At 45.0% G+C, this 27998-nt stretch overlaps 1 protein-coding gene across 2 annotated transcripts; it reads left to right on the forward strand.

Moving 5' to 3' along the window:
• Positions 1–4823: 4823 nt before the first annotated feature.
• On the forward strand, positions 4824–27975 carry LOC118511601 (Krueppel homolog 1). 2 transcript variants are annotated; one of them, XM_036054883.1, is made up of 4 exons: positions 4824–7025; positions 21516–22508; positions 22795–23878; positions 23981–27975. In XM_036054883.1, exons 2-4 carry the CDS (start codon positions 21527–21529, stop codon positions 24570–24572), a joined length of 2658 nt encoding a protein of 885 aa, XP_035910776.1. In that variant the 5' UTR covers positions 4824–7025; positions 21516–21526; the 3' UTR covers positions 24573–27975. The 2 variants fall into 2 exon arrangements, with proteins under 2 accessions (XP_035910776.1, XP_035910775.1); XM_036054882.1 differs by lacking the exon at positions 4824–7025 and adding an exon at positions 12177–17463.
• The last annotated feature ends 23 nt before the right edge of the window (positions 27976–27998 follow it).

A 27998-nucleotide genomic window follows, 5' to 3' on the forward strand; every position in this document is an offset into this window, starting at 1 on the left:
AACCTATTAACTAACCTAACCCTGTCCGTGTTACACGCGATCCTTTTCGGCTTTTGAAGGTGGCAATACTGTAGTGATAGTCAAAATTGTGAAAATGCTTGTTAGCAATAGATTCATGTGCTGCATAGACTGATCTAGTTCGTGGTAAACGGATAATTGGACGGAGCGAACAACCCTATCAGGCGCGTTTTCTCCTCTTAAACACACATTGCGCTATTTTGCGACTATGTTCCAGTAGGATACATCTGGCGTGATATTCAGGCATTTCACCGCACCAAGGAAGATGTCGAAGGGCTAAGCGAGTAAAGCGCCTCTGAACTGACCCCAGTTTCTTAATCCAAACACGATGGTTTGGGCTCCACGTGACGCAATTGAACTCCAGTATGGTTCTTACCTTTTTTTAAGCTCATAGGGTCGGTAAAGCCATTTGCCTATCCGATCATGAATCCTAGCATTCTGTTTGCTTTGTTTACAATGTTAAAGAAATGGTCATGGAATGTTAACTTGCTGTCCAGTAAGGTTCCGAGATCGCGAACAGTTATGGTAAGGATCGTTTAACACTACATCAACATGTCACAACTCATATCGATTTAATTTCATTTTATTACTGTTAGTTTAATTTATTTTAACCGAGCATGCCCGGGATAAGGCAAAATAACAGGAAAGAAATGCCTTGTTAATTTATTTGTACTTGTAATCGTCAACACACGCGGTGTTGTCAATACGGCGTCAAGCCGTCCAACTAGAAATATAAATAAATAGTTTAATTTATTTTGTTGCATTCAATTTAGGATACTTCAAATACAACAGAGTCAAATACAACCTACATAAGTAGAAACGATGCATACAAAAAAATAATATTGAAATACAAAAGCTGTACGATGGCCTTGCTATAGTGTACCGAATAAGACTTCCCAGGTTTTTCGAGGAGATGTCATTAGAACGGCACTGGACGATCGATGGCTCGTCAAATCCTTTCAGACAGGAAGCCATACGGACAGAGTGGGCGTGTTAGACACAAATTAAGATGAATGATAACGTTGTCCGGAACACACGACGATGGTGCTTGACCGTGAGGGGTTTAAAGGACTCTCGCAACTGTCCAAGAATATACTGACAAATAATTTTGAGCACATTAAACGTAGCCCAACTACCTTTAAAAATATGTTGTTGTGTGTAATTATAATGTTGTTTGTCCAGCTTTAGCTGCCAAAAATCCTTTTTTATATTTTAAATATTTTCTATCGCAATCGTTTAGTTCCAAAGGCAAAGAAACTCATTAGCAGCTCCCATGTTTTGGCAGCTGTTTTGTACTCACTCCACAAAACACTTATCTCCCTTCTAACTGGCAACCTTGGCAAGTCCTAAGAGGATCGCGGATCGTGCTACCTAGGGCAAAAAGTTTATCAGCCACGCGCCATACAGCAAAAAAAAATCCTCTCTCTCAGACACACACACGACCAGCTAGTCCAATGCTAGTCGTGCCTTCTGCAGCATTCAAAAAAGTAAGCAATCCCCCCACCGAAAAAGCAATAGAGAAGAAAAAACAGATTTAAAGAAATGGCAGTTATGATGAGGGTACAATGCGTCAACAGATGCATGGCCACACGCTGCCGAGCACACCTGACCTGTCAAAAAACCAGTTCGATTGGCGAATGTACATAATTGAACGCGTCTCGGGCGTCTTTTTGCTGCAGCTCTGAGATTAAGATAAATGGTGTGCATAGAAGAAACAAAAGCAATCACCAGCACTTTCCAGCGATTGTATGCATCGATTTGGTTTGCTTTGTGTGTTGCTTATGTGTAACAAAAACGGGGCATTGGATTACTTCAACATTTACCACAAGAAGATTTAAAATATTCAAGTATAAGCTGGAGGGCGCCGCCTCTGCCTGATAACTTAACTCATCCGCACGGCTCGCAGGACAGACCACTCGTGCCCTGAGTTAACGAGTAAAAGGATGCTTCGGAACTTAATGCACTATCTGCTCAACAACTCCACCGTAGCGTCGCGTTAAGCTCGCTCGCGGAAGTTCCCGACTGCCAAGGCGACCCCACAACCAATCACCGTCGCCTCTTTTCTTTTGTACAATAACATTCAACCTCTGCAAAACGTGTGCCAGATTGGAAAACGGATGTCTTGGGTGGGGGGGGGGGGCTTAAGGTTACCAAAATGAAGTAATTTGGCGATTAGGATGGCCATGCGCGCCAAACGGTACGACGGATTCGACGCGCCACGCGCGACCATCTACCACACTTTGCGAATTTTATTATGCCCGTGCCGTCTTGGTCGGACGGAATGGCAACGTACACATCATTGACCTATCACCTCGGGTATGGTAATTTCACCAACGTCGTTTCTAGGTTTAAGATGTGGTCAATCGTAGCTTATTATGTTTTTCTTTCATTTTTAAATATTTATAAAGTGTTTGAGTTCTGAAGCAGTTTGTGGCTAAGCTCGGCGTGGTCTGTAGATAGTCGTCAATCGTGTGCTCATGTCATTAGCTTGATGATTTAATTTGGTAATTTGTGCAGAAGCTATCGGGAGCTGATCATAGAAGGTGATCTTTGCTTATCCTTTCACATAGGGTATATAATTCCTCACACACAAAGTTAGAATTACCTATCACAACTTAGATAATTACCTATCAAAACTTAGGCAACTTGGGTACCATATTCAACCTTCGATCATTTAGCTTGATCGTTCAAATCGGATCCAGGTTTGAAGAGGACTGTGGTGGAAATAGGCTCTGAAAATGTCTATTTTATCCTGTTGAGCTTCATTGACAGCAACAACCTCTATGCAACATTTCTTTTTGAACGATGGGCGACCATGCGATCTCTTGGTAGATGCCCTGGATGATAAGGTCTCTTGAAAAAGGCCTACGAGGTCCCTTGGTAGATCGGGCCTAGATGGCGAGACGCTTTTGGTAGATGAGGCCTTTTCGACTACGAGGGCACTTAGTCTCTTGGGAAACCCTTCCCTACAGGCCATAAGGCTTCCTGGACATCGATACCCCTTGATTACGTTGGATGGATGGATGGATGCTTATTGCACTATGAAGTCTCTCTTGGTAGCAATACGGCCAGGCCGTTCTTTATGAATACAATAAAGTCACTCCTGGTACTTTTATCTTGAACAAATAGGCTTCTTGGAAGATCAAGAAATCACTTGGAATATGGGGCCAATTTTGTCTCCTAAGAGACCTTGAGGGTCCTGTAGTCCAAATCAAGACGAAATTAGATGGACAACGAGTGTCCCTTAGATGTCAAGGTCCCTGACGACCACCCACGCCGTCCACTATGAAATCCGCCTCTAACTGTTAGAGCTCTTCTGTATTGCTCATCTCACTTGCCTTGATTGTACATGCAGTGTTCATGTTAGGTTTATTACCGCGATGATAAGGATTTATTTCAATGGCCCCATTATTTGTCTTTGAGTTTGATTTGCTTACGCCGCAGCAATTAACTAAAGCTGCAATAAAATTATATTTAGATGAAAAATCAACAAGCGACACGGTTTTTATAGAATTTCTGCTGAAATCTCTTCTAAATCTGAAATTTGCTATACATTTTGAACCTTTGAACAAAAAGGACAACAATTTGTTTAAAAAAGTAATTTAAGTAAAATTATATGTATCTCTAAATTTTAAAGAATATTTTTCAATAATATTTTTAGGCATTAGATATTGCTCTTTAAATCTAAATTCACTCCAGACTGGCAATCCATCCCAGTTTCCTCATTTAGCCCTGCATGTTCGAAAGGTTTTGGCCAGTCCATGAATGTTTTCCTTAAAACGATAATGTGTATAAGTAATTGATAATTTCTTTAGAATCTAAATGGTTTATAAACCTCTTTGGTAAAAACCGTTTATGTATAGTGTTAGAATTCTGTAAGGTTAAGGTCTTGTTTCTTCATAATTTTCTTCCATAATTTATTAGATCTGATTCAATCTTTATGCACCGGAAAATATGAAGCTATATTGTGCCCGGAATTAATCCGATCTTCACCGTCGAAGATCATCAAGAATGCAGTATCGCCTTCAACGTGGGGGTTTTTCAAGTTTGCTCCCGGAACACGGAGAACTTTTGGCAGACTCGAAAAACCCGAACCTACCCCTCTCTCGAAGCGGCACCGAACCTACGACGACGACGGCGCACCGATCGGCTTCGTGTTCGGGAATCATCCCCACCCTTAAAACAACCCGGCACCAGCCAAGCGAACGAACCGGGCCCGAAGCGAGAAAACATTCCTCCCTTGATGGGCGCGCGTGACGTCAGTGCCGCGCCACCCCTCCGCGCACCGACTGTTCTCACCACCTACTTCGCGCTTCATCCCTTCGCTCGCACGCAACACGGTCCGCGCGAAATGTTGTGCCGTACCTCCACGTGCCCTAGAAAACTTGCTTGCTCGTGGTACCACTCCGCGTGTATGTGTTTGTGCTCATACTCGCGCCGGGCATCGTCCTCCTGCCCTCCCTTCTCGCCCTGCTTCTCACTCTCGCTCGCTTCTCGCCCTTTCGGTTTGCTGCGTTCCCTTTTTTTCCCTCTTCAGCTCTTATGTCTCATCCAAGCAGCCGTCCGTTGGTACACGGTGTAAGGTATCACAGAAGCATCGAATGGTGGGGCTGGAGGGGGCGGTTTAGGAGAGTGATGAAGGGTTTACCTCCTACCCCTTTCTCCCTGCATGTGGTGACACGGGAGTTTCGATCTCCACTCGCATTCGCCTGTTTTCTGCCTGAATACGATTCATATCACGAACACCACCAGCAAGACTACAACTACGACGACGACGACAGTATAACGGCGAGTCGTGTTTGGATGATGGGCATCATGATGGCGGAGGCTGCTTTTGCTACACTCCTGCACAGCCGACCATAATTTGCCATATTTTGTGTCTGTGATTTTGTAGAAATTCATCTCCCGTGTGTCCGCCTCAGTGTCCTAAGCCCGCTAATGGCGACCGTGTCGCGCGAACACCCCCCGAAAAAATTGGACATGTGTGTAGGCAAACGGTTTTAGAGCGGAGAGCATACACAACAAAGCAACCTGACGTTATGTCGCCTCGTCGCGTTATTTCCGTAAATGACGTGCGATTGGTGAAGTAGCAGGAAGTAGGCCTCGCATCGAAAACGCATTAGTGTGCGTAAGGTTGTCAAAAACAAGAGCACAGCCAAAAACAAGAAGGAAGACAGTTGTACGACGAAAAACGAGCATCCTTGGATTGGATTTGTAACAGGACGACTTGTGTGCGCCGACATGTGTAAGTAAAGAAACGGTGAATGCAGTTCCGGACGATATTTGCAAAGTTGCAGAGTTCTGGTATTGTGTATTAAGAAACATAAATAATTTGCAAATTCAAAAGCATATATCCAACGTGGTGAGTGGGCATACCGTCGACATCATCCCCCATTTTCACATGCAACGGAGCAACGCCGAGTTAGAACGCGTGAGCAGAGCACAGCAATGGTGCATTGCACACTGCCAACATCAACTTCAATTCCGAAGGGTCTTTGCTCGCTTTTCGGCGAACGGCACCGCATTTTCCCGTCCGGAGCACATCGCAGAGAGCGGCAGAGCATATCGTAGCAATGCGACGCGTTTTTACCAAGAGTGCTTGTCCAAATTGAAGCCGAACCGGCCCCGTGTTTGTACCGAAATTGCGCAGGCCGTACCGTGTGAGAGAGGTTGCAAAATTCGCGCACATTCTTCCGAAAACCAGCAGCCAGTACACCGTTGTGTTGTGCTTCGGTTTGGTGTTGTTGTGTACAAGCGATCGTGTGAAGAAGAACGGTTGCCGAAAGTGTCCGGAACAGTACAGGAAGGCAATTTTCCCAGTGAACTCTAGCTCCAGTGAGTAAGTGAAGGTAACATTAGCAACAAAAATCTCGTCAGAATAGAGCAGCGGGAAGTTAAGTTGGTCATAAAACTGAAATTTGTTTCATTGGAAAGTGTTTGTTGAGCCGGCGTTCTCTTGTTGCGGATTCACCCAATCTGGCAACAGCTCCTAACCAGCACATCGCCTCGTCCGCCATTGTTGTGTTGCCAAACACGGCAGGGAGAGTTGGTGGTGGCAGGTGTGGCGTGGCAGTAATATCTGTGCTATAAACATTGTGCGCTAATCTGACCGTAAGGAAAAGCCTAGGTCAATAGCGAATCTAGTGGATGTGCGACGTTTTTTCGCGGCCCGATCGCCGCGCGGTTTAATCACGTTGCGGCGTTAAGCGTGTATGTGTGATGTGGTGAGTGAGTGAGTGGATCTTGTGTGGTGTGTGGTATGGGCATCGATCCAACGAGTGTGCGGTGAACATCTCATCATCATCAACCCTACAGAAGCGCTGCTCTAATCAATCGCCAAGCACCACAGCCTATTGCGATTCGTCGATTCGTGCCTGATTAGTGTCGATGGTCGGTTTTCCGTGATGCACACACCTCTTCTCTCGTGGTGCGTTTGTGATATATAGAGTGGCCGTGTGAGATAGAGAAAGCAAGCGTGAAGGGAAAGGTTGAGCAAAAGACGTTGCTTCTCAGCGGTCCCCCGCCATTCAGTGTCGGTTTTGTGGCAGCCAAACAAATTTCGAATCCCATCTTGCCGTCCTGCTGCACCGGGGAAACTTCGATTTCGAGTCCACAAACTAGCAAGCTGTCGATGTTCGCTGGTTCACCGGAGTGTGTTGAAGTGTTTTAGCTTTCGTGTGCATCGGGCAGTGGACAATCAAGCAACAGAAACCGCGACAGAAAATCTACAGAAGTGCGTTAAAGTAAATGGTGTCCGTGATGTGCTGTTATGTGGTGTTACATGTTTGTGGTAGCATAAAGTGTTAAGATCAAATATTATTTTCCCCCAACAAAAAAACCACGGGTCGAAAATGGTTCTCAAAGTAAGTGATTTGTTGCTTAGTGTGAATGTAAAACTATATACCACACGCAAGTGAAAGACCAGGCGGTTCCATCAACTTCACCCCATACCAAAGCGGAGCAATCGTACTCCAACTCTCGGGAAACGGAAGCACCAGGAAAGAAAGGTATGTTCGGAAACTTATTCCTAAAGTAAATGTGGTTAAAACATCCTATTTGTGGACATAATGTTGCTCACATTTTCGGGTTTATTAATAACGGACAAAAAATTAGACATTCAATTGATAAAAAACTTCACACAAAAAAGATAGCAAAGATGCAGACTCTCTCGCTCTCTCTCTCTTTCTCTCTCCCTTTCACTGATATGGTTTTGCACTATACCGTCACCATATTTGCATCTCTTTCTCTTGCAATTTTCGGCTTCGTTTTTCTCTCCCTACTTGGTGTCTTCTTCACTTTAACCTTGAAAATGGTTATGCGTACAAACCGACAGAAGCACAGGGTGGCTCAGAAATCGTCGCTCGATAACCAAAAGAAAGATGTGTCATCCCGTGCACGTATAGAACCCGACGTTAGAAAATCGTTTGCAGCTGGTTTTATAATACGATAGGTTCTGGGGATTTATTTTAGTAATTATGGTAGTTTGGACATGATTTTCGTGAAGTGTGCATTGCGGAAGTTATCGTCATCATTTTCTTGAATCATAAATATTAATCATCAATTTCCAAGCGAGTTATGCAAATTTTGCAAGTGGTTATCTTATCTTTCAAAACTTAAATTATATCAACAATAAAGTAAATTTGTCCAGGGCACGTATCGTCACTTGTTTCCTTCCAGCGCATGGTCACAGAGTGCTTTCGCTTTCACTCTCGTTTCGCGAGATGAGATTCTAACAATTGGTGTTGCAATGCGATAAGGCGATAGAGAACGCTGGCAAATGCAAGAGACGGCAAATCGCAACCTGAAGCCTGGTTTTATGTTAACTGGCTCCACCACCACCATCATCATCATCCCTGCAGCTTGCGCAACCGTCTTTTTTTCCTTTTTTTCGTTTTTACGGCCCAGCTCGTTACTACGCTACTGCGATTTGAGCACGGCCTACCGTGACCTATCCTCTTGGTGAAAAACATCGGAGAAAAGCACACCCATACACGCGTGCATCTAGCGTAGAAGAGTAATCGTATTCAGGATGAGTTTATTGACGACCGATAGGACAGCATTTACTTTCCGATTTTAGAATGCTGGGTTTTTATAACATTTTTATTTGAAACTTACAATTTCCCGGCCCAGTTGCATTGAAATCACTCGTACAGTTGCATTAAACTGCATCCACGGGAGTGCAGAGTTTCCGGGGCTGGACCACGGAACGGGAGACGAATTGTAATTGTTGGTACTGCTGTTGCTTTATGCTGCGCAGTCGCTTCTCATCGCCGTTGCATCCTATGCAATCGGGTGCTTCGCGAACGAGTGAATAAGTGGTGGCAGCACACCAACCAATCTCTGTGGCCCGGCTGCCAGTGGGTACTGCACCAGGACTGAAACCTCATCAAAGCCGGGGTCGAGGGGGCGGTGGTTTACGAGTTCCACCGTGCCCACTAATAGTCGTTGCACATGCACATTTTGAATGCGCCTGCTCGGCAAATGGGTTGGGGGGATTTAGTTCTTGTTGTTCGTTTTGCATACTCCTGTGTACTCCTGCCACTGGATTGGTTGGTTTGAGTCTTTGCGAACCCGGCTTACTCTTATTCTTCATAGTACCTTATTTGCTTCATTCGCAGTCTATCGGTTGAAGTTCAGGAGAGGTTTTTTTTTTTGTTGGAATACATTACATGGAGTGTTAAGTATGCAAGAAAGTTACTGTACAACATCACCTTTACTATCCTCGATTTTTTAGGCAGAAAAGTGACAACATTTTGGGGATTCACAGTATAATTATGAATAATGAAAAATTTGTATCTTAAGAAAGATTACATCAGAATAGTACAAAAAATCAGATTTTGTACGAGACAAATATTAGAATCCTGTTTGGCAATCAGGAATATTTCAATCAATATTTAAGCATGTAAAAACATACCACTCCAACAAAGTAATGAATGAAACATCACCCACTGATAGGGAGACCCTCCAGAGATTCTACTTTCATGGTCAACATACAGTTTGGGGCCTGTTGTGGCACAGCATAGAAACTCCCCGACAAGAAACAGCTTCTCTTTTAATCATCGATCGATAAAATGATGATTCTCCTCTCGCGCTCGTGGAGCTTGAATCAAAAACCTTCCTTTGTGTTACGCTGCCAATCCAATTCACGTAGAACTGCTCGTGTTTTTTTCGATTCGCCTTTGAGAAGATGTTACCAGGTCTTTCCATTCGCTCTGCTGCTGAACCTTAGGATCTCTGGACGAAGCATGCTGTGCCCGGTTGTCCTTGTTCGCTATCTCGCTCCCACTCTTCAACTATCCTTGTTGAACGATCAAAGTCAATCCTGCTCCTCTCCCAAACCAGGACCGGTACGGAGCACGTACGCAACCGTTAGAGTGAGAAGATGATTGAGCTGCGTTCGGCACAGTAGGCCTCGGTTCGGTAGGCCCAAGAAGGGATCGTTTCCTTTTACAACGCGTTCGCTGTTGTGTGTGGTTGTGGTTTTTTGCACACAAACGCACGTACACACACACACACACACATAAAAGCCAGACACAATTTTGTGCGGAAAGTATGCACAATTTCCCCTTTTGCTGGCTCACACGTTGGAGGTCATTTTCAAAGTCGGTTTGTGTGTGCGTGTGCCCTGGCCATGCACTGTGGTCCATTTTGCCGAAAAATTTTCTCTCCACGGCAAGTACTTCGTTACACAGCCAGCAGCGGCAGAAAGAGAGAGAAAGACAGACATATTTAATGGAAATTTGGATGAGCGTGACGGAGCAGCCAGCAGTTGAAGCCGAAAAGCGTACCATAGGTCTTAGCCGGGTCCTGCTGGGAGTTGCGGTGTGGAGTTTCGGCCGGATTCCGACCCATTCCTGACCTGCCCTTTCCGCAATCCAGTGGAAGATGGCCTTTACAACGTTTGTGCCGATGTGTGCGTGTCTGTCTGTATTTGGTGCTTCCATTTCGGGGAGGCCTTCACATACAACGGCAATGCTCCTCCATCATCATGCTGTTGTTAAAGATCGAACAATGTGTATGAGGGACAGGGGAACGAGGAGGAAACAGGAGGGTGCGTTTTTTGGCAACATGACCCTTCCCACTGCTGAGGTCCCCACCACCTTCTCGTTCCCCAACCTTTTTTTTTTACATCAGTCTCTTTCGTTCCCCACCAAGTAGGCCGAACGTTGTTTGACGCACAATTTGCCGCCCGTCTAAGTCACGCGCCCTAAGCACGGTAGGCTTAGGAAAGGTTGTGTATTTTTGCAACGCCATAATGCCGTGCGTATCTTCCGAATTCTTTCGCCACTCTTGGGTCGCTGCTTGGCTGTCTGTGTTTTATCGCTTCCGCCATTATGGGGATGGGGATAGAAATGGAGCTTTTTTTTTGGAAGGTTTTTTCGTCTGTATGAGTGTCTCGCCGTGTATTTGGTAGATGTGGAGCACACATCTAAGCATAAAGCAGCATGGAGGAGTGGAAGAGGATCCACACAAATGCGTGATGACACACGCCACAGGCCTGGTGTCGCACGCAAACACTGACGAATGTTCGAATATTTCGACCAAGGAAAACGGCCGCCCGCCATCGACGTTGGAGTGGTCAGTGCTGGGAGGTTATGATGGCCGTTTCCTGCCATTACTCGTTTGACACCGTTTAGCATAATACTGTTGTTTTTTCGGCTGCTTTAGGGAGTAATATATTTTTTCTTATCTTTAATAGTACAAAAATGAGGTTATTTGAAACCCGACACAAGAACCTACGTTGCCAGAAGTTCTTGCGATAGGTTATTCCAATAAACGAACTCCAACAGTCACGATTCTTGCGTGTGGCAAGCAAGTGCGTAAGAGCCAAATTGAGTTCGGTGACCTCCCGGATTTAGCGCAGGTAGCTTCAAGACTTTCTTTCTTGGTGTGCTAGAAACGTACTGACGCCCGACCAACGGTTGTCATACTGTAGTGGTAACCAGTTTGATTGATTTGTTCTCGAACAAAACAAAAAAATGTAGGCGCCTTCTAGCTGCCACAGCCTAATGTTATGGGGTTACGAGATTTTGATTGGAGCAGCAACATTGCTGCCTAGCCCCTGCTCATTAAGGTGCCACATACACACAGCATTTCAAAATATGAAACACACTTGCTCAAGAGAAGAAGACGTCGAGGCGAGATAACCTCTCTTCTATAGCCTAAGCTCGTCCCATTCTGTCGAAGGCCCAAAAATCCATGAACTTTTAAAAATTAGGCACAAATTATCGCCGTCGAAAATGTGATGAAGATTGGGTGCATAAGACTGCAGCAACCTTTTTTCACAGCCAAGTATCAGAAACTGTCCCGTCAGCAGCAGCAGCAGCAGCAGCAGCAGCAACAACAACAAACCGGTGTATCATCATCATCTTGCTCTAACCGGGAAAGAAAGAAGCTAATACAAAAAAACGCACACGCACACACGCTTGCACACACAGATTGCAGTAGTAGGCCGTGTAAAAAGACATCCACACCGCGAGTTAACTTGACGAGGTCGAGGTATTTTCGAATGAATCCGTCGCCGTCGCTACACGCCTATCGCGCTCAAAGTGTTGTATTGCTCTTTCGCTCTAAGCGCCTGAACGTACGGTACGAGGGGTTGATTGTTGGGAGGAGAGAGAAAAAGGGAAGAAAGGGAGGGGGGGGGGGGTGTCGTCAGCGGACGGGGAAGCACGCAGCACGCCGTGCGCGTTCGCTCTTCCGTCCGTTCGCTCGCTCGCAGTTCAAAACTCGCCCCACCTCGCTCTCTCTCGCTCTCTCGCTTACCAACCCCCAACTCCAACCCTCCGCCATCTTAGCAGCCATTGCTAGTGCACTCACCCTCTCATCGGGGTCGGGGTTGGTCGCACACGGTTCGAAAATTTCATTCGCACGTGGAGGTACGGCACAACGTCGCTGCTCGGCGCGAGTCTTCAGGCCCCGTTTCGCCCCGTGCGTATGCAGCTTCGCGTCGCGCCGCATCGCGCAAGCCCGCAGCTCGGCAGCTCCAGAGTGCGCGGAGGTACGGCACAACATTTCGACAGCATTTGGTGGCGCGTGAATATTGTTCTTTTTCGCATCTTCTTCCCATTCTTTGTTCCACTCTCTTCCCGTCCTCTGCCCCCACCATCCTACTGCCTCAAACCCTTCCCTCCCTCCCCACAGTCCACATCCTTCCGCTGCGGTGTCTGCACCTTCGCGTGGAGATTCGTCCGCAAAACACATTGCACACACGAAAGAAGTTGTTTTGAGTTGCACTTTTTCGGGTAGCAATACAAGAAAAAAAGCGGCAAAGCCCCAGAATCGGAATTGGAATCGGAATAATCTTATGAAGGTTGCATATTTACTGTCAGCGCGATGTTCAATTCCGTTCCTTAAACTATTAAAACAGTTCAACAACAACAGTATTGCCGGTTGGTTTGGGGGATTTTTTTTTTGTTTTCTTATTTCGTTTGCCCTCCCCTTGTTCTGTTCTGTTCCCTTCGAGCTGACAACGAATGGCAGCTCGCTCGTGGAAAAATGTGATCATGCAAACTCGCGATCGCGAATCCAGAAGGGTGACGATCTGTGTCGGGGTTTTTTTGTTTTTTTGTACGTACTTGATTGTTTTTTTTTTTTTGGTCAAACATTGCAAAACGGGGCCGCCCCGGAACATTCTTCTTAGGGTTAAGAAATGAAAGGTGTTTCATATAGCAATTTTAGATTTCACTTCACTTGTGCGTTTCTGTGTGCTTTTTTACAATCGCCACGGAGACAGAGCGTGTCCATTTCAGTTGTTTTTGAGGGATTTTCTGAGGGTCTGCGTGTTCGCTGCTCCTGTCTCGCAAATGTGATAACGCGCCTGGTCCTTACGATTTGCGGCGCCTAAGTTGCGGGGCTAAATTGCGAATGCCAAGATAATGCTAATTGAGCATGGGACTGGGAGGAAAGGAACGTTCCAGAACGGAATCGCGCAACGCTCGGTTTAAGCTTTAGCTGGTTCGTTGTATTGAAATAGAAAATGGGTAAATGTTAGGATATGACTCACAATTACTACAGAAGCCGACCCCATTTAAAGGATTAGGATTCCTTCGTTCTACCGGGTTGTGCGAAAGAATGCTGGAACCTCAGCCATGACTGGTTTTCGATCTTTCGAGTACTTCACGCTCTCAATTAACAACTCCATGGTCAGTACTGGGCAGAACAGTATGATAGAATTATTGTCCTCCGTACGAAGTTGAGCCAGACGATTCTTTTAGTCATTTTCAGTTGAGAGTCTTTAGGATCGACGTGGACGATGTCCGAAAGATATATTTTATAAGCGGCGTCATCGTCATTCTCCAGAAGTGAGAGGATGTTTTAAAATTCGAGTCGATCATAACCGACAGCCAAACAAATCATCAATTGCAGTTCCTCGATTGGTGTGTCCAAGGCTGCTCCAAAGCAACTGAGCTATCAGTTCAATTTTGTCCGTACATCTGCATCTTTTCAGCGCAAAGCTGTTGGGTAGATCGCTGATGAAAGCTATGTTGATCTTTACGAGTAGGTCTAAAGTTTTAAATATTGCTAAAATGGTCCATAAAACGATGTCTCGTGGCCATTCGTGGACAGGAATATGAATTGCAATTCCAAACCCACGAGCTTGTTGTTCGCCATTTTGACTTTAGCCAGGAGACTATAATCATAATCACCCCCAAAGCAATAGCGCTGATTGCACCAAACACATTTTGCGGTCCGTCAAAACAAGCAATAAATACTGCCATCAAGAACCTTGTAACCTTTTGTGTTCCTTTTGGTACTATTTATTTAAAAGCATCGCTAATGGGGTTTCGGTAATCACGAGCAGATTACTGTTGATAGTCAGTGAACCGGTTATTAAAGTTCCCACGTATTCTCCTAATTTGGACCTCCGATAAGAATGGAAAGTGACGTTAGAATAAATCGATGGTTAAGTAATCCTGCTTCCGCGATAATCGACAATAGACCGTCCTCACCTACCATTTGGGTTTTAGGTGTGTTATCGTTTGCGAAAATCACCGACTGTGGTACGATGGGAGGGGAGGACGAGGACGTTGGCGATAACAGGTACGCACACTGTGTCCAGGTCGGTCTTTCGAGAGTACGCGCGGGCTTCAGCGCTCCTGTCCATGACCAACGCATTGTACGGCCAGTTGTGTGCTTTGGTTGTATTGTTTCGGGCGTTACAATCGCTGTAACCTTGTTATCACTTGCCCCGGCAATAAATACCGACACACTTCGCGGTTCTTCCTTTATTGATGGCGCGTGGGGGTTTTAAAGCAACAACAACAACAAAAACCGGTGGCAAATCCGGACCTCAGAACAGAACTAGGAAAAACCCCAACCGCCCCGTGTATCAAGACAACCTTTCATCGCGCTCGCTACCGAATGGTGTGGTCTCAAAAATTTTGGGGTGGATCGACACTCCTCCCTTCTCCGGCCGTTTGTTTTTGCCAAACTGCGGATTGGCCTCGCTCGATCGACACCGAGAACCGGTTGCTTGGCGCGGCCGGTATTCGCTTAGAGTCCTCTGGCCGTTGCTGTGGCGAGTTTTATTTACCATTTCCTAGCGCAGAAGCGGTCGATGGTTGGTGATAGTTAGCGGCTACCAATCATTTCAGCAACGAGCAGGGAGGACACCTTCCTGTCAAATGACAGGTGAAATGGAAGCGGAGCTTAGAGCTCGGTAAGACGTTTGGGCTTTTGCTCGGTAAAAAGAAGGCGGAGATCTTTTTCACTTCAAATGGTGAAATGGTGGTTTAAAACAGGACCTGTTCGGTTGGAAGAGAAAATACTATATAGGTTCAATTCTTCCAAACGATCCTCAACAAAGATTGCGGTGGCGTAAGGATCGTAACAAAAAGTTAAAGATTTCTTGGAAGTGTTTACACAAGCTCTTTCGCTGATTCGTTCCTGCGATAGGCTTATGGTGTAGTTGTTATTTGGAAGCAATGGAGTTTGTCTTTCATCTTTGCCGCCTTTTACTTCGAGGGACGAACAGCACACCCCGATTGTAACCTTTGTGTGCCTTAGCAGCAGCGCAGATAGTGAGCAGCGTGTTTTGAGATAGAAAATGGTGTGAAAATCTCAATTGACTGGTCAATCTGTCAGTTCGGTGTTTTGCTGGTACATGGGTACTCTTCGAAAATTTGTGTATAATTTATTGGTCGCGTTTTAATTAGGTGATGCGGTAACGTACCACACTTTCTAATTGTGTGCGGATCATCAATCATGGACGCTGGAAGAGCGTTTTGTGCCGGCGCGTGCGTCCATTCATTTCGAACTATCGACCTTCCATTTAGTTCCTTCCAACTCCAAGATAAGAATGAATCCCCTCACACGACAAGAATCACAGCGAGAGAGGTTATCCAGAGGTGATGTGCCGGCTCGTCGGTGGTCGGTCCGACCAAACCGAGCAAAGCAAGCTGTACAGGCTGTCCTCAGGCTGGCTGCTAATTAGCCTGTTGAAGTCTAACAAAAAATCAGTCTTTTCGTACAATTGCGCAATTTTTAAAAATTGCGAAAGGCGTCAAACTCTGATAGCCTTAGGGGCCCATTCAACGAGTGGTTTGTGCGTGTGTCCGGGGTTTGGCACTTGTTTGTGGTACCTTCAATAATTATGGGGGCAGGGTGCGAGCGTGTGATTAGGAAAGAAAGTTCTACATTAGCTAGGTCATTCTTACACCGCGCCAATAGGCTATGTCTATCAGCGACTGAAATTACCATAATACTTTATGAGGAATTAGTGATAGCGGTTGTATTATTTGACAGGTCAAATATGTGATATTATGAGGCATATTTTTGTATTTATTATAAATTAGTAGAGATCTCAATAAGATAACTATATTGACTTTTCCTAACGATGCGTACACGCAATACACAAACTGTCTAATATCTAACACGATCGTTGTGACCTCTCTTCTAGGATCTCTCTTTATTATGCCTAATAATACGTTTAAATGAACAATGAAGTAGTTTAGACGATCTGACGAAACCAAGAAAATCTTTATGCAGTGATCAGTTGTGCATATATCAGCTTAACATTATCTTGTCTATTAAGATCATTCTTACATGCTCTTATGCATTGGTTGTTCGCTTATCAGTTTTGCCGTTCTCCAGCTTGTACAAAATTTATTCCGATAAAATGCACCGTCTTTTGATTCGGGGCTTTGATGCAAACGCGAACCTTACACTGCACGTAAGGGGAAATTAAAGGTAAATTCGTTCGTTCGTAAACGTTCGTCGACGAAACCGATCGAAAGCACCCGAACGGCCGAATGCCGAAATACCGTGAGCCGAATGCCCGACTCGACCCGACCCGTGCGATGTTTTCCGAGACATTCAATCGCTGGCTCCGGCGATTTCTGGCCAGGCCCGGAAAGGCCCAAACAAATGGAGGGGACATAGCAGCAGCAGCACCAGCAGCGAACTTGAAGCGAAGCGAGATAGTACGCGTGTGAAGAAGATGGGTCTCGCGTCTCATTCTCTCCCGAATCGGGAGTTTAGGTGTGCGTAGGGGAGAATGCTCGGCCCAACGTTCGCAGCGCAGCCGAAAAACGGTCCACTACGCACTGCCGTGTCGGTTGGCCCTCGTGGAAATGTTTTCTTGCTGCTCGCGTTCATTCAAATAAGAATACTTCGCGGTCGCGCTTCGGTTCGGTAACGCCGCTGTTGGTTGTTGTAGCCAACGCAACACACAGGAGCAAAAAAAAAAAACAACCTACACACACTCTCACTAGGTAGTGAAAACATGATGTAGCTAGGTACAGTTTGAAAGGACTTCAATCGCCTGGAAGCAACGAACACCACACTACCCTGTACGGTGGCAGTGCAGTTTTGTGCAAATAAGGGCAAATTTACAAGGAATTGCTACAAGTGAAGCAAGTGTAGACGTAGGAAAAAAGCAGAGCAAATCAAGCCAAACCGACTGCCAGTGAAACGACTTGCCACGCCAGTGAAATGCGGAAGAAATCATCGCTCAGTGAAGAATAGTTCCTACAATGTGTAGAAGTGGTAGTGGTGCTACATGCCTATTTTAATGCTGTTCTGTAGATTGAGTAGATAGTGAAATCAATTGTGTGATGATTGTTTGTTGAGGAAGCAAGTCTGATTTTTGGGTAACGCTGGTACGGTGTGGAGTAGATTTCGTGTCAAATTGATCGTACAAAGCGAGTAAAAGTGTTGCACCTTTGCCAGAAAGTGAAACGTAGTGCAAAGTTGTTTACGGAACGCAGCGGAACCTGCATGACCGATTACCTTTACAAATCACACACGCTTTGGCGCCGCCCAGCATGAAGAAAGGTGTGGAAACGACAACGAAAACTTCAAAAGCGGTCATTGCAGCAGCTGCAGCCGCTGCAGCCGCAGCCAATTTGGCGAAAGAAAGTGTGGATCTTTGGGCGCAGCAGGACTGGATCAAGAGCATTCTGTCCAAGTCGGGCACCGAAATTAAGGAAGTTCCGGCAGAAGGTAACGATTTGACGCACCAGTTCCGTTCGAATTTTTGCCGTGGATTTAATTGTGATCTATGCTCGTAGGCTAGGAGGGAAATTCTCCAATTATTGGAGTAAATCAATCTGTGAAGAAAAATTTTTCTTGAAGAAAACGTGATTAAAAGTGGTGACCAGGCGAAAAAAAGGCGATTTATTAGGATTAAAGTTACTTTAAATTTCAAATAACAATTGCTTTGAATCAATTCACAACGATGTAAAAAGTGCCCTTCTTTAGGAAAAATAACTTTGTTATTTACACTATTCGACAATTTTCTGTCGATTTTCAAGAAAATTGTTCAAATGTTTTTCGAATTGTCTTATGTTTTTTATGAATTTCTATGTACTTTTAGATTTATTCTCAGCGCTTTTGGTTTCCTTTACATGTTTTAAAATAATTTATTTTTTTCAATCTATGTCTTTCATTGCTTAAATTGCAGTAATGCCTAAAATATTTTTTGTTGGACTAAATATTTTTCTTTTTAAGAAGTCAAAAAAACCTTGTTGGTCATGAATTAAATACCAGTAGGCCGAGCCAACAACGGCGACGGTCTTCACACGGCAGGTCCGGGGTTCAAATCCCATACGGACTGCCTCTCCGTACACAGGGCAGACTACCATGCTACGGGTCAAATCAAGTCACAGAATGCCAGAAATGGCAGCCCTTCGAGGTTGAAGTGCCACCAAAGAAGAAGAACAAGAAGAAGAAGAAGAAGAAGGATTTTTGGAACTCCTTGGAAATTAGTATTTTTTGTCAGAAAATAGGTAATTTCTTAAAACCTTAACTCAAAAACTCATGTTTAGATTTTTTTCAATCGCCTTATTCCTTCTGAAGAATTGAAAACTAGCGCCGAAGCGATAAGATCGCCGGTCTTCACACGGCAGGACCGTGGATAAAATCCCATTCAGACCACTGCCCCGTAAACAGGATTGACTATCCAGCTACGGGAAAGATCGAATCACATGAAACCAGAAATGGCAGGCCGAGACCTCTTGAGACTTCAAAACTATCTGAACAACTATCTTATAGAAGAACTTATGGATCAAATTCACAAATATTGCTAAGATACCCTAGGACACTTCGCCATACAATCGTTGTTTTGAATGAGTTTTTTTTTAATAGAACACTCAACAAGAAGTGTTTTTGTTTATACAACATATTTTGATAAATTCAACTTACCGATCCGTTGAAGCTATCCAATACCATGTACTTAACATGTTTATGTTGACGTATCATAATGTTATTTTGCATACGTTAATGCCTTAGCAACATACGGTACGATAAATAAACAATGGCTTCGACACTGTTCGAAAGTAATGTGACCATACCATAGCCACAACAGCAGCGACGAAAAGACTGTACCACTAACCTACCAAAAACTGGTCCAGCCACTTATGGGTTGTGTTCCCGATGGCCGTGTCATATTACATGCCTTGTAATAGCAAGCGTGTCCAAGCATCGGCACGAGCCGAACGGGGAAACTTTGATGCTATCTGGCGATCGTATTAGATTTCACGCCGTGTCAAGGATAATCTTAAAGGTGTTTCAAACTCAATTCAAATCACTACCAAATCAGAAAAAAAACAAACAGTCCAGTGTACTAATATGGTGATGGTGCGTGCTGTTTTGGGGAGGGTTTTGGGAAAAGTCTCTATTTGTGTACTGCAACATAAGAGTCAGTTGTGTGATTCGAACAGAGGCGCACTGCTCATAACGCATGATTGGCACGCAGTGTAGGACACAAATCCCATTCACTCAATTTATCCTTCGGTGGTAAGTGAGCTGTCACACTGGTCAAAAGCGTCTAAGATGGTTATCTGGAAGGTTAGACGTTTGAAACCTGGTCAATAAAAAGCGGAAACCAAAATTATCCGATACTGCAAATTGTTTCGATGAGTGGTACATGGAACATTTAATTTCCTGATGGAACTTGAGAAGATCGAATGTTGAATTTTACTGTTGAATGAATGAATAATCGGAACTAACAAGCATTTGTGCAACCTTACAAAATGATTCATTGGTTTATTAAATTGTTAAAATATTCTTTTTGGAGCTCACTTAATCAATTCAAAGGTACAAAAAAGTGGGTTAACAGAGGAAATGAATCCATTTGCAATTGATGAGAAACAAAATATTTTGCTAACCAAACTGACATCACCAGATTACGGCACACAGATTAAACCATTATTAAAACGCAATTAAAAAACAAAAGGTCTACCAGATCAGCCACAAACTAAAAAATAATATTAAAAAAACCTATCATTTGCGAGGATCTTGTAACGCGCCTTCGTTTCTTTGCTTTAACCGGACAACTGGAGTGGCAGGAGCCAAGTCGATAGAATTAAGCAGAAACAAAAAAATCCGAAATAGTCAAGGCGCGAAAACCACACACAAACACACGACACAGTGCTTGATAATGCGGTCAGCTTCGTGGGGTTATGAGATAGTGTGTCGTTGCGTGCCAAAACCGTACATTCTTTTGCTGATTTTTGTTCTGCCAACCCAATTGGCTTCAAAAATTCAAACAGGCAGAGTTGGCAGTGGGCACACTATCCTCCTCCCCACGTCCATCGCATCAAAGCCCCCCGGGACGACTGTGCTGAGTAACGTCGACGTGTTAGCGGCCGTTGAAAAATGCAAGCATAAAAAAAATACAAACAAATGTATCAATATTAATTCGCTGTGCTGCCAGTTTCGGATCCACGTGCCGCTAACGATGCAAGACCGATGATCTCTTGCAGCAAGCTCGGCCCGGCTAATCACTGTCAATATACGGCGGGTTTGGAGCGGGGAGGAGGGGAGGGGGGGGTGGGCTGAGGAATGCACCCGAGCGGAACGACCTTTGTGAGCTTAAGATGAGTTCCTGTTCGAGAGACCATGTCCTCTTCAAGACCATGCCCACACTCAGCCACCGGCAAGTTGTCCGGTGTTCGGGATCATACGCGCGAACCGCGATCTCCGTTGTTATGCTATTATGTCGTTCGGGGAATTATTTATGATCCGTTTGGGGAGGTTTGCTTTCGTGCGGTGGTGATTGGAGTTTTTGCCCTGATAAGAATGGCATGACACTGGGCAGAAAGTCGCCAATATGTTTATTTACATGCCCCCTGTGTCGGCCTTCGTTTTTCTTTTCTTTTTTTTTTTGGTCGCGCCTAAACATCTCCCATTTGGATTGAAATATGGTCTTAGTATATATTTTTTTCTTCTTCAAGCCTTATGCAGACTACATGGTATGCACACATGGTTTGGGAAAAATTGATTGGAGGTGGCAGGAACTATGGCGGTAGGTCAAGCCGTTTTGTTTATGAATCTCCGATAAACCCAGCCAATTGGGACAAATATAAGGTCATCACAAGTAGAAATCGATGATGGCATTAGTAGGGTTGAAGAAGCACTGCAATGATCGTGCAAAACAATGTTTTATGCATGTTTCATTGGCTTGACTTCCAGCTGTATTTTAGGTTGGTGATAGCTGGTTTAAATCAGTTATAATCAAAAGAACCATAATACTTGTTTTCAAGATTTATTCGTACTTTATGCTCCATCTCTGATGTACTTCACCTCACTGGCTGTAGTCCGTTCGAATTTAAAAGCATACTTTTTCTTCTAGCTCGAACACCCTTTTTTCGAGTCAGCTCCGGGCTACCCGACAGGCTTGTTAGAGAAGAAACTATAGGAAAAGCCTGAAAGCCTGATTAGTTGGCCTGATTAGTGGCTTTCGAACTATGAGCTACAGCGCCTTCCAAACTTCCAAAACAAGCTGACAATGGTTATTCAAAACTGGCCCTCCATGGATCCGCCCATCATTTATTTTTACGACTCGGCAATATTATTGTAAAACGATGTTTCTTTGACACGATGCCGGAAACGTAGTGCGTTTAGCTTTCTGCAATACTTTCATTTTCATTGGTTTTCAAAATACGGTCATACTTCTAAAAAGTCCAACAAGAAGTAAATAATTTATCCCAATTTACAAAGAAGTCAGTAAAAAAATAACAAACTTTTTTCGGTTTTTAATTTCTCCTTCTTAGATCTATGCAAAATGGTGTATTATTCTGGTCTTCCGCTGCTTATGACGCAACAACAGCAGCAGCAGCAGCAGCAACACGGGCCAGATGGAACGATTCTGCAGCTAAACTACAACGATGCAACTAGTGCCGAGCAATACGCGATATCAGGGCAGCCGTCTCGCAACGGCGGTCCAAACGCTTATCAGCCCCAGCAACAACATCACACGATCAGCCTCACTAATGGGCTTACGATCAGCAACGGACCTCAGAGTTGTAACAGCAGCAGTAGCAGCAGTAGTAGCAACGGTCAGTTGACAATAGTGTTGAATCCATCGCAGGGCCAGTCATCGAACATGACCACCACAGTTCTCCCCGGAGCGTACGGGGCCCCGATATCTCCGCGCGGCGAGAGAGGCCCATCCTCGTCCCCGGAGCAGTCGTCCTATTCCGGACAGATGAGCAGTCCAGCCGTCAGCTCCAAATTTCGTTGCGAGCAGTGCAACATAAGCTTTGGCAGCAAAAGTGCTCACACCAGCCATATGAAATCTCATGCCAAACAACAGCAGCAGCAGCAGCAGCAACAGGCAGCAGGTGAAAAGATCTCCGGTGCCAAGCTTGCGGAGTCTGCGTCAGCAGGTAGCGGTACTGGAGCAGGCTCCGGGCCCCTTGGCACCCAGCAACCCGACCCGTACCAGTGCGATGTGTGCAAGAAAACGTTTGCTGTGCCGGCACGGCTCGTGCGCCACTATCGGACCCACACCGGGGAGCGACCGTTCGAGTGCGAATTTTGCCATAAGATGTTTAGCGTGAAGGAGAATCTGCAGGTGCACCGACGGATCCACACGAAGGAGCGGCCGTACAAGTGTGAGATATGTGGCCGAGCGTTCGAGCACAGCGGAAAGTTGCACCGGCACATGCGAATCCATACCGGCGAACGGCCGCACAAATGCAACGTGTGCGGGAAAACGTTCATCCAGTCGGGTCAGCTTGTGATTCACATGCGGACACATACTGGTAAGTGGGAAATTTTAATTTTCATTGGTTTTTACTAAAAGATCAATTTAAGCGATTACATTGAAATTAATATCATTAATAATTAAAATATAAATTATCATTAATATTACATCATTAAAATTTAAATTATTCGATGGAGGCGCCCAGTCTTTCATATTTTTTCGATGGAGGCGCATGGTGGCTCACACCTCTCAATTGGCTGCGTACTGATAGAACATGCTCGAGATAGCTCAGTTTAATAAAATTGTGATCGTTTGCTGAACCCCCCCGTTTCTTTCGCTTGCAGGTGAAAAACCATACAAATGCCCAGTTGAGGGTTGCGGCAAAGGATTTACATGCAGCAAACAGCTAAAGGTACACTCCCGGACGCATACGGGCGAAAAGCCGTACCATTGTGATATCTGTTTCCGGGACTTTGGCTACAATCACGTACTGAAGCTACATCGCGTACAGCACTACGGAGCCAAGTGCTACAAGTGCACGATCTGTGACGAAACGTTCAAGAGCAAGAAAGAGATGGAGGCACACATTAAGGGTCACGCGAACGAGTTGCCAGACGATGAGGAAGCTCCGGAGGGTGGTGGTTGCAAGCTGGAGGATGTGTCCGCATCTGGAACGGATGGATCAGCACCATCCTCCACGTTGGAGAGCGCCGGTGGAAATAGCAATAGCAACAGCAACAGTTCGTTCGAGTACTCGTCCAGCGTGAGCCATACCGAAGGTACGGACCATACGCCCTCCAGTGATGAACGTTCGGGGCAAGCGTCCGCCTCGGAGGTGGGTCGTTTTACGATCCTGAAACTATCTTCACCCTCTCCCCGATCCTCCGTGGGAATGAACGACGAGCCACCGGCTAGTGTCGATGAGGAAGAGGACGAGGAAGATGAAGAGGTTGATGAGGAAGAGGAAGATAACGATCGGAAGCAAATCCGACCATACGATGGGGAGTTGGGTCAATCGTTTGACGAGTCCTTACAGCGCGCCTACGGAAACATTCCGACAGGTGGCGTTGCTCCGGCACTGCTTGCTGCGGCGTCCATTGCGGCAGCAGTTGAAAATGGCTGCACGGAGGTGAAGTTCTGTCCCGAAATGAAGCCACGTTCGATCTCACCAGTGCAACCATCGGCTGCACTATCCATCACCAGGATTACTCCACCACCGTCCTCCGGTTCGTCGTCCTCTTCTTCCTCGTCATCATCATCGGTCCTATCGATTCCAGCGGCCGTCGGAGTTTCATCGACACTTCACGAGCCAACGGCCGGTTCTACGACGGGCTTGGTGTCCGGTTCGGGACAGTACATGTACGAACCTTTGGCCATTATGAAGCACCACGGATATTTTGCACCGGCTTCTCAAATTACAGATTATCGGTAAGTTTTTTTGACGAGTCCTTCGTAGTTGGATCGAAATGACAATTTCTCTTTCTCTCTCCCTCTCTCTCTCTCTCTCTCTCTCTCTCTCTCTCTCTCCAGCTCATCCAGTGATATAGTGCGGCAGGTGGAGGCGGCCATTGCTGGCACGGAAAATCTTCTGACGCCACCGCGCTCCTCCCCGGAGTCACCGGACCGCTCGTCCTCACCGGAATCCGACTCAGTATTAATGGCCGACAGGGACAACAATACGCTGCCACCGCGCAAGCGGAAACTGTACTTCAAGGACAACCAACAGCAACCACACACGGCGTCCGTTCCCAAGCTGGCTGCGCTTGATACTGTTGTTCCGGCGCAGCACTACAGTGTACAGCAGCCACAGCAACCCTTGTCATTGGATGTCCATGCCGACCATCAACAGCTTTTCCATCACCAGCCAGTTCCAGCACAGCGACACACAGCGGAACAGACCCATCAACAACCGACCTATCATCATCACCATCATCATCAGCCAAGACCGGAGGAGCAGCGTTCTGTGAAGCTGGAAGTGCTGCAGAATGTGTCCCCGAGCCGCGAAGAAGTGCAGCATCGGCGGCAACAGCAATCGCCAACACCAACACAACCTCAGACCACCACGCCGGCCTCCGTCATACGGATGAGCTCCGTGATCCAGTACGCGAACAAGTCATCGTAGAGTTTAGGGATGGTTCGAGTAGCGGCCACATATTGACGGCTTCCTGCCCGGAGAAACACCACGCACGCACGCGCCCGACGTGGCAGTGTGTCTAGCGTTTAGTGCTATTTATAATCGTATTACTATATGATTTGTTTTTCGCAACAACAAAAAGAAAGCTAAACTTTTAAGCGGAACTAAGTGTAAACAACCGCGACAAACCTCAGCGCGACCCAGCAGGAGAACCTCACGCCTCAGTGTTAAATTCGAACTCATCTAGACGTATAGGTATAGGTTTTGTAGTTGCCCATATGCATACCTGGGATTTAGCCCGGTTACACCAGAACAAGACTGTCTCAGGTTTAGGGAGGGACCTTCCCCCGCGCCCTCATTCACTATGCGCTCCCCCTCCGCATCTCCCCCCCCTCTTGTAATAGGGGAGTAAGTTAATTTATCAATCATTATATTAAATGTATCGAACAGCGTGTGGAGACTTCAGTATAGCGCAACGATCTTAGAACCATTTTCCTTGTTTTTTTTTTAATTTTGGGCGAGCCAATTTGGATGTGATAGGGCTTAAGAAGGAAGGCGAAGGACAGACCGAGAAGGAAATTGAGAGCAGGAAAATTTAAAACACAATACGCAACAAGAGCGTTAGCCAGTGAGCTGGTGAAGGGAACCGGGAAGACACACAAACACACAAACACACACACACACATTGCGAAGAAGGAAAGGAAGGAAGTGGAAGGAATCGTTAAAGACTGTTGATCCATTGTCAAATGTTTTGCAAAGAAGAGAAATCTTATAGTTTTGTAAGGTTGTGTAAGGTGGGTGGCTAGACTTTAAACGGAGAACGGATTTTGGAACGGAAGGAAAAAAAAGGGCTCCCGGCTTCTCTTGCCGGCGGGCGAGAGAGAGAGAGAGAGAGAGAGAGAGAAATAGTATAGATAAATATACCAACAGCATAATTATACATCATTATACAAGTTTGAGCACACATACAAACACATACAAACACACACACACACATCTCTCTCGACACGACTCATATAACCGTATATCCCGCTTGAACGGTGGCCATTTTTTGAGACGAAAGACGAAAAGACTAGCAGCAAGCAAGGTGTAGTAGCGCGCGTGTGTAGCTCTTAGTTAGGTTATGACTGTGTGCGTGCGTGCTCATGTACGAATTGAGCGAATGTGGATGTGTGTATTTTGCGAGGATTAGTATTTAGGATATATATATACACATAAATGAAAAAAAAAACCCGTGAACAGAATAGACTGGATGATTTCCCAAATTTGAAGAAACCGTTAAATCTTTATCGTGTAAGTAACTAGTTTAGAAGTCGTAAAAAGAAGAGGGAAGAAGAGTAAGAACTCTAAGCGAGAAAGGAACTGAAAAGGAAGACCAAGCTAATGGAAAGAAGCACACACACACACACATCCACACAAAAATTCGTCATACTAAGCTAAAATTTAACTAAGGGCTAGCCGATGGCTGTTTATTTGATTGCATTTACTTCGGAATGGTGTGTGTGTGCGTGTGTGAGAAGCTCGTTTTGAAACGGAGCGTACGTTTAGGGTGTAAACCCTTTAGCACTGTAAATCATCTTCCCATTTTCCGGAAAAAGAAACCTTCTCCAAACCATATACTACAGCTACCCCTACTACTACTACTACTACTACTACCACTATTATCGTCGTCGTCGTCGTGTTTGCGTGCTGCATATGTAAGCTTTTGTTTTAGAAAGGTTAGAGCTTTCAGTATCGGATAAGCTGAACTGCTTCAACAAAAAATACCTCGAATGAAAGACTTGTTTCGCCATGCTTAGTAATGCCGCTCCGGTTAGTTAACGGATCGTTTCACCGGACCGAATGATATTAGATGTAAAAAAAATAGAAACACACACATTAACACACACGCATCCACAAACATTCAGCAATAATCGGAAAACAAAGTGGACGGGCATTTGTAAATAGAGGCATGTCGTTACTGTTTCACCCGCGTAGAGAGGGTTTTTTGGAGGATATAATTGGCAAGCAAGATCAGCGAGATGTTGTTCAGGCATACAGTTGACTCTTGCAGGAAGTTGTTGAATTGTTCTGGTTGAGTTGATTCGATAACGCTGTTCAATAACAAAAGTTCGATCGTAGCATCCATAGCTCAGGAGACTGTGCGCGTTGTCTAGGCATTCTACGACACCGGTTGCTTGGACCAATAACAACAAAAAATCAATGCAAACATTTAAACAGTGTAACAACTCACTGAAAGAGTCAATTATATCACTAAACTTATCAATTATATCCACCGAGAATTCTAGCGCCGAGGATAGTTTTCGTGAAAGAAAAATTTTCTTTTACACAAATTGTTGTATCTTTCCTTGTTTTTACTTGTTTGCTAAAGTAAAGCCCCAAAAAATCTCTGCCAAGTACCTTATTAATAGTAACAAGCTTTTTCATCGGCTCGCGCCCCAATCGCCCAACTGTTCCCCCCATGATTTCCCCATGAGTAAAAAAACGAAAGCTAGTTTAGTAGTGTTCAGTTCCTTAAGGTGGTCCCAAATAAATGCAACTGCTGCTTATAATATTTGTTAGGTTTTCTTTTTTTGTAAATAATGCTTGTTTTTTTATTTCATTTACTTCCTGTTATAATTACAACAAATTAATTGCTTAGCAAACTTTTTGTTTTGAAATACCAAATTTTTAAACGTTATGCATTTAGTGGCCCAAAAATGATTTTATGCGAAACAGGCTATAATAAAAACTGGCCTCCTCCGCTGTACTGAAACTCTTGGCAAGAGGAGGAGACAGAACACACACACAAACACACACGGTACTGTTTAATCAAGTCCCGTTAATATTTGACTCGAAAAGAAACTTTAATTTCTTTGTTGGAAGAAATTAACTATAAAATTAAGCTGGATGCAAGAAGATCAGAGCTGAGGAAGAAAACGTTGCGGTGCGCTGCAAAGGGTTATTTATTTTTGTTCCACTGCTTCATCAAACATTGTAGCTAAATTGAAAGATTCCGTTACTGTACTGATACAGAGTATAAGGCAGTCAAATGTACACTACAGCAACCGAGGAATATAGAGTTACTGTAAGAAACAGCAAAAATTCCACAAAACAATCACTACGAACGTGTCGGGAAGAGGATATGGCAAGAGATCGGCGTATAAAAGCCATTCTAACAGCAGCTAAACAACACTCAGGAAAGTTACACGAGCGAAGAAATCCCCCATTAATAATGCTGAATATGGTTATGAGCTGCAGACCATTGCGCCACAGCTGTACTATCGACGGGGGGTTTGTAGGAATTCTCACCCCTATCCACACAGACACAACAGTCCTTTTCACGTCTTAGAATAAAATGCTTAACACGAGCGTATGCCATTTGGAACATTTTAAAAGTGCATTAAAATAACTCCATTGTGTGTTTGTGTTTTC

This window comes from Anopheles stephensi, chromosome 3 (assembly GCF_013141755.1).
Source record: "Anopheles stephensi strain Indian chromosome 3, UCI_ANSTEP_V1.0, whole genome shotgun sequence".
NCBI lineage: Eukaryota > Metazoa > Arthropoda > Insecta > Diptera > Culicidae > Anopheles > Anopheles stephensi.

Excerpts from the sequence above, each read along its gene's own strand:
- LOC118511601 (XM_036054882.1), top strand. The coding sequence starts at position 17,286 with ATGAAGAAAGGTGTGGAAACGACAACGAAAACTTCAAAAGCGGTCATT. Across the intron at positions 22,509-22,794 it reads TCACATGCGGACACATACTG|GTGAAAAACCATACAAATGC; the intron begins GTAAGTGGGAAA and ends TTTCGCTTGCAG. Across the intron at positions 23,879-23,980 it reads TCTCAAATTACAGATTATCG|CTCATCCAGTGATATAGTGC; the intron begins GTAAGTTTTTTT and ends CTCTCTCTCCAG.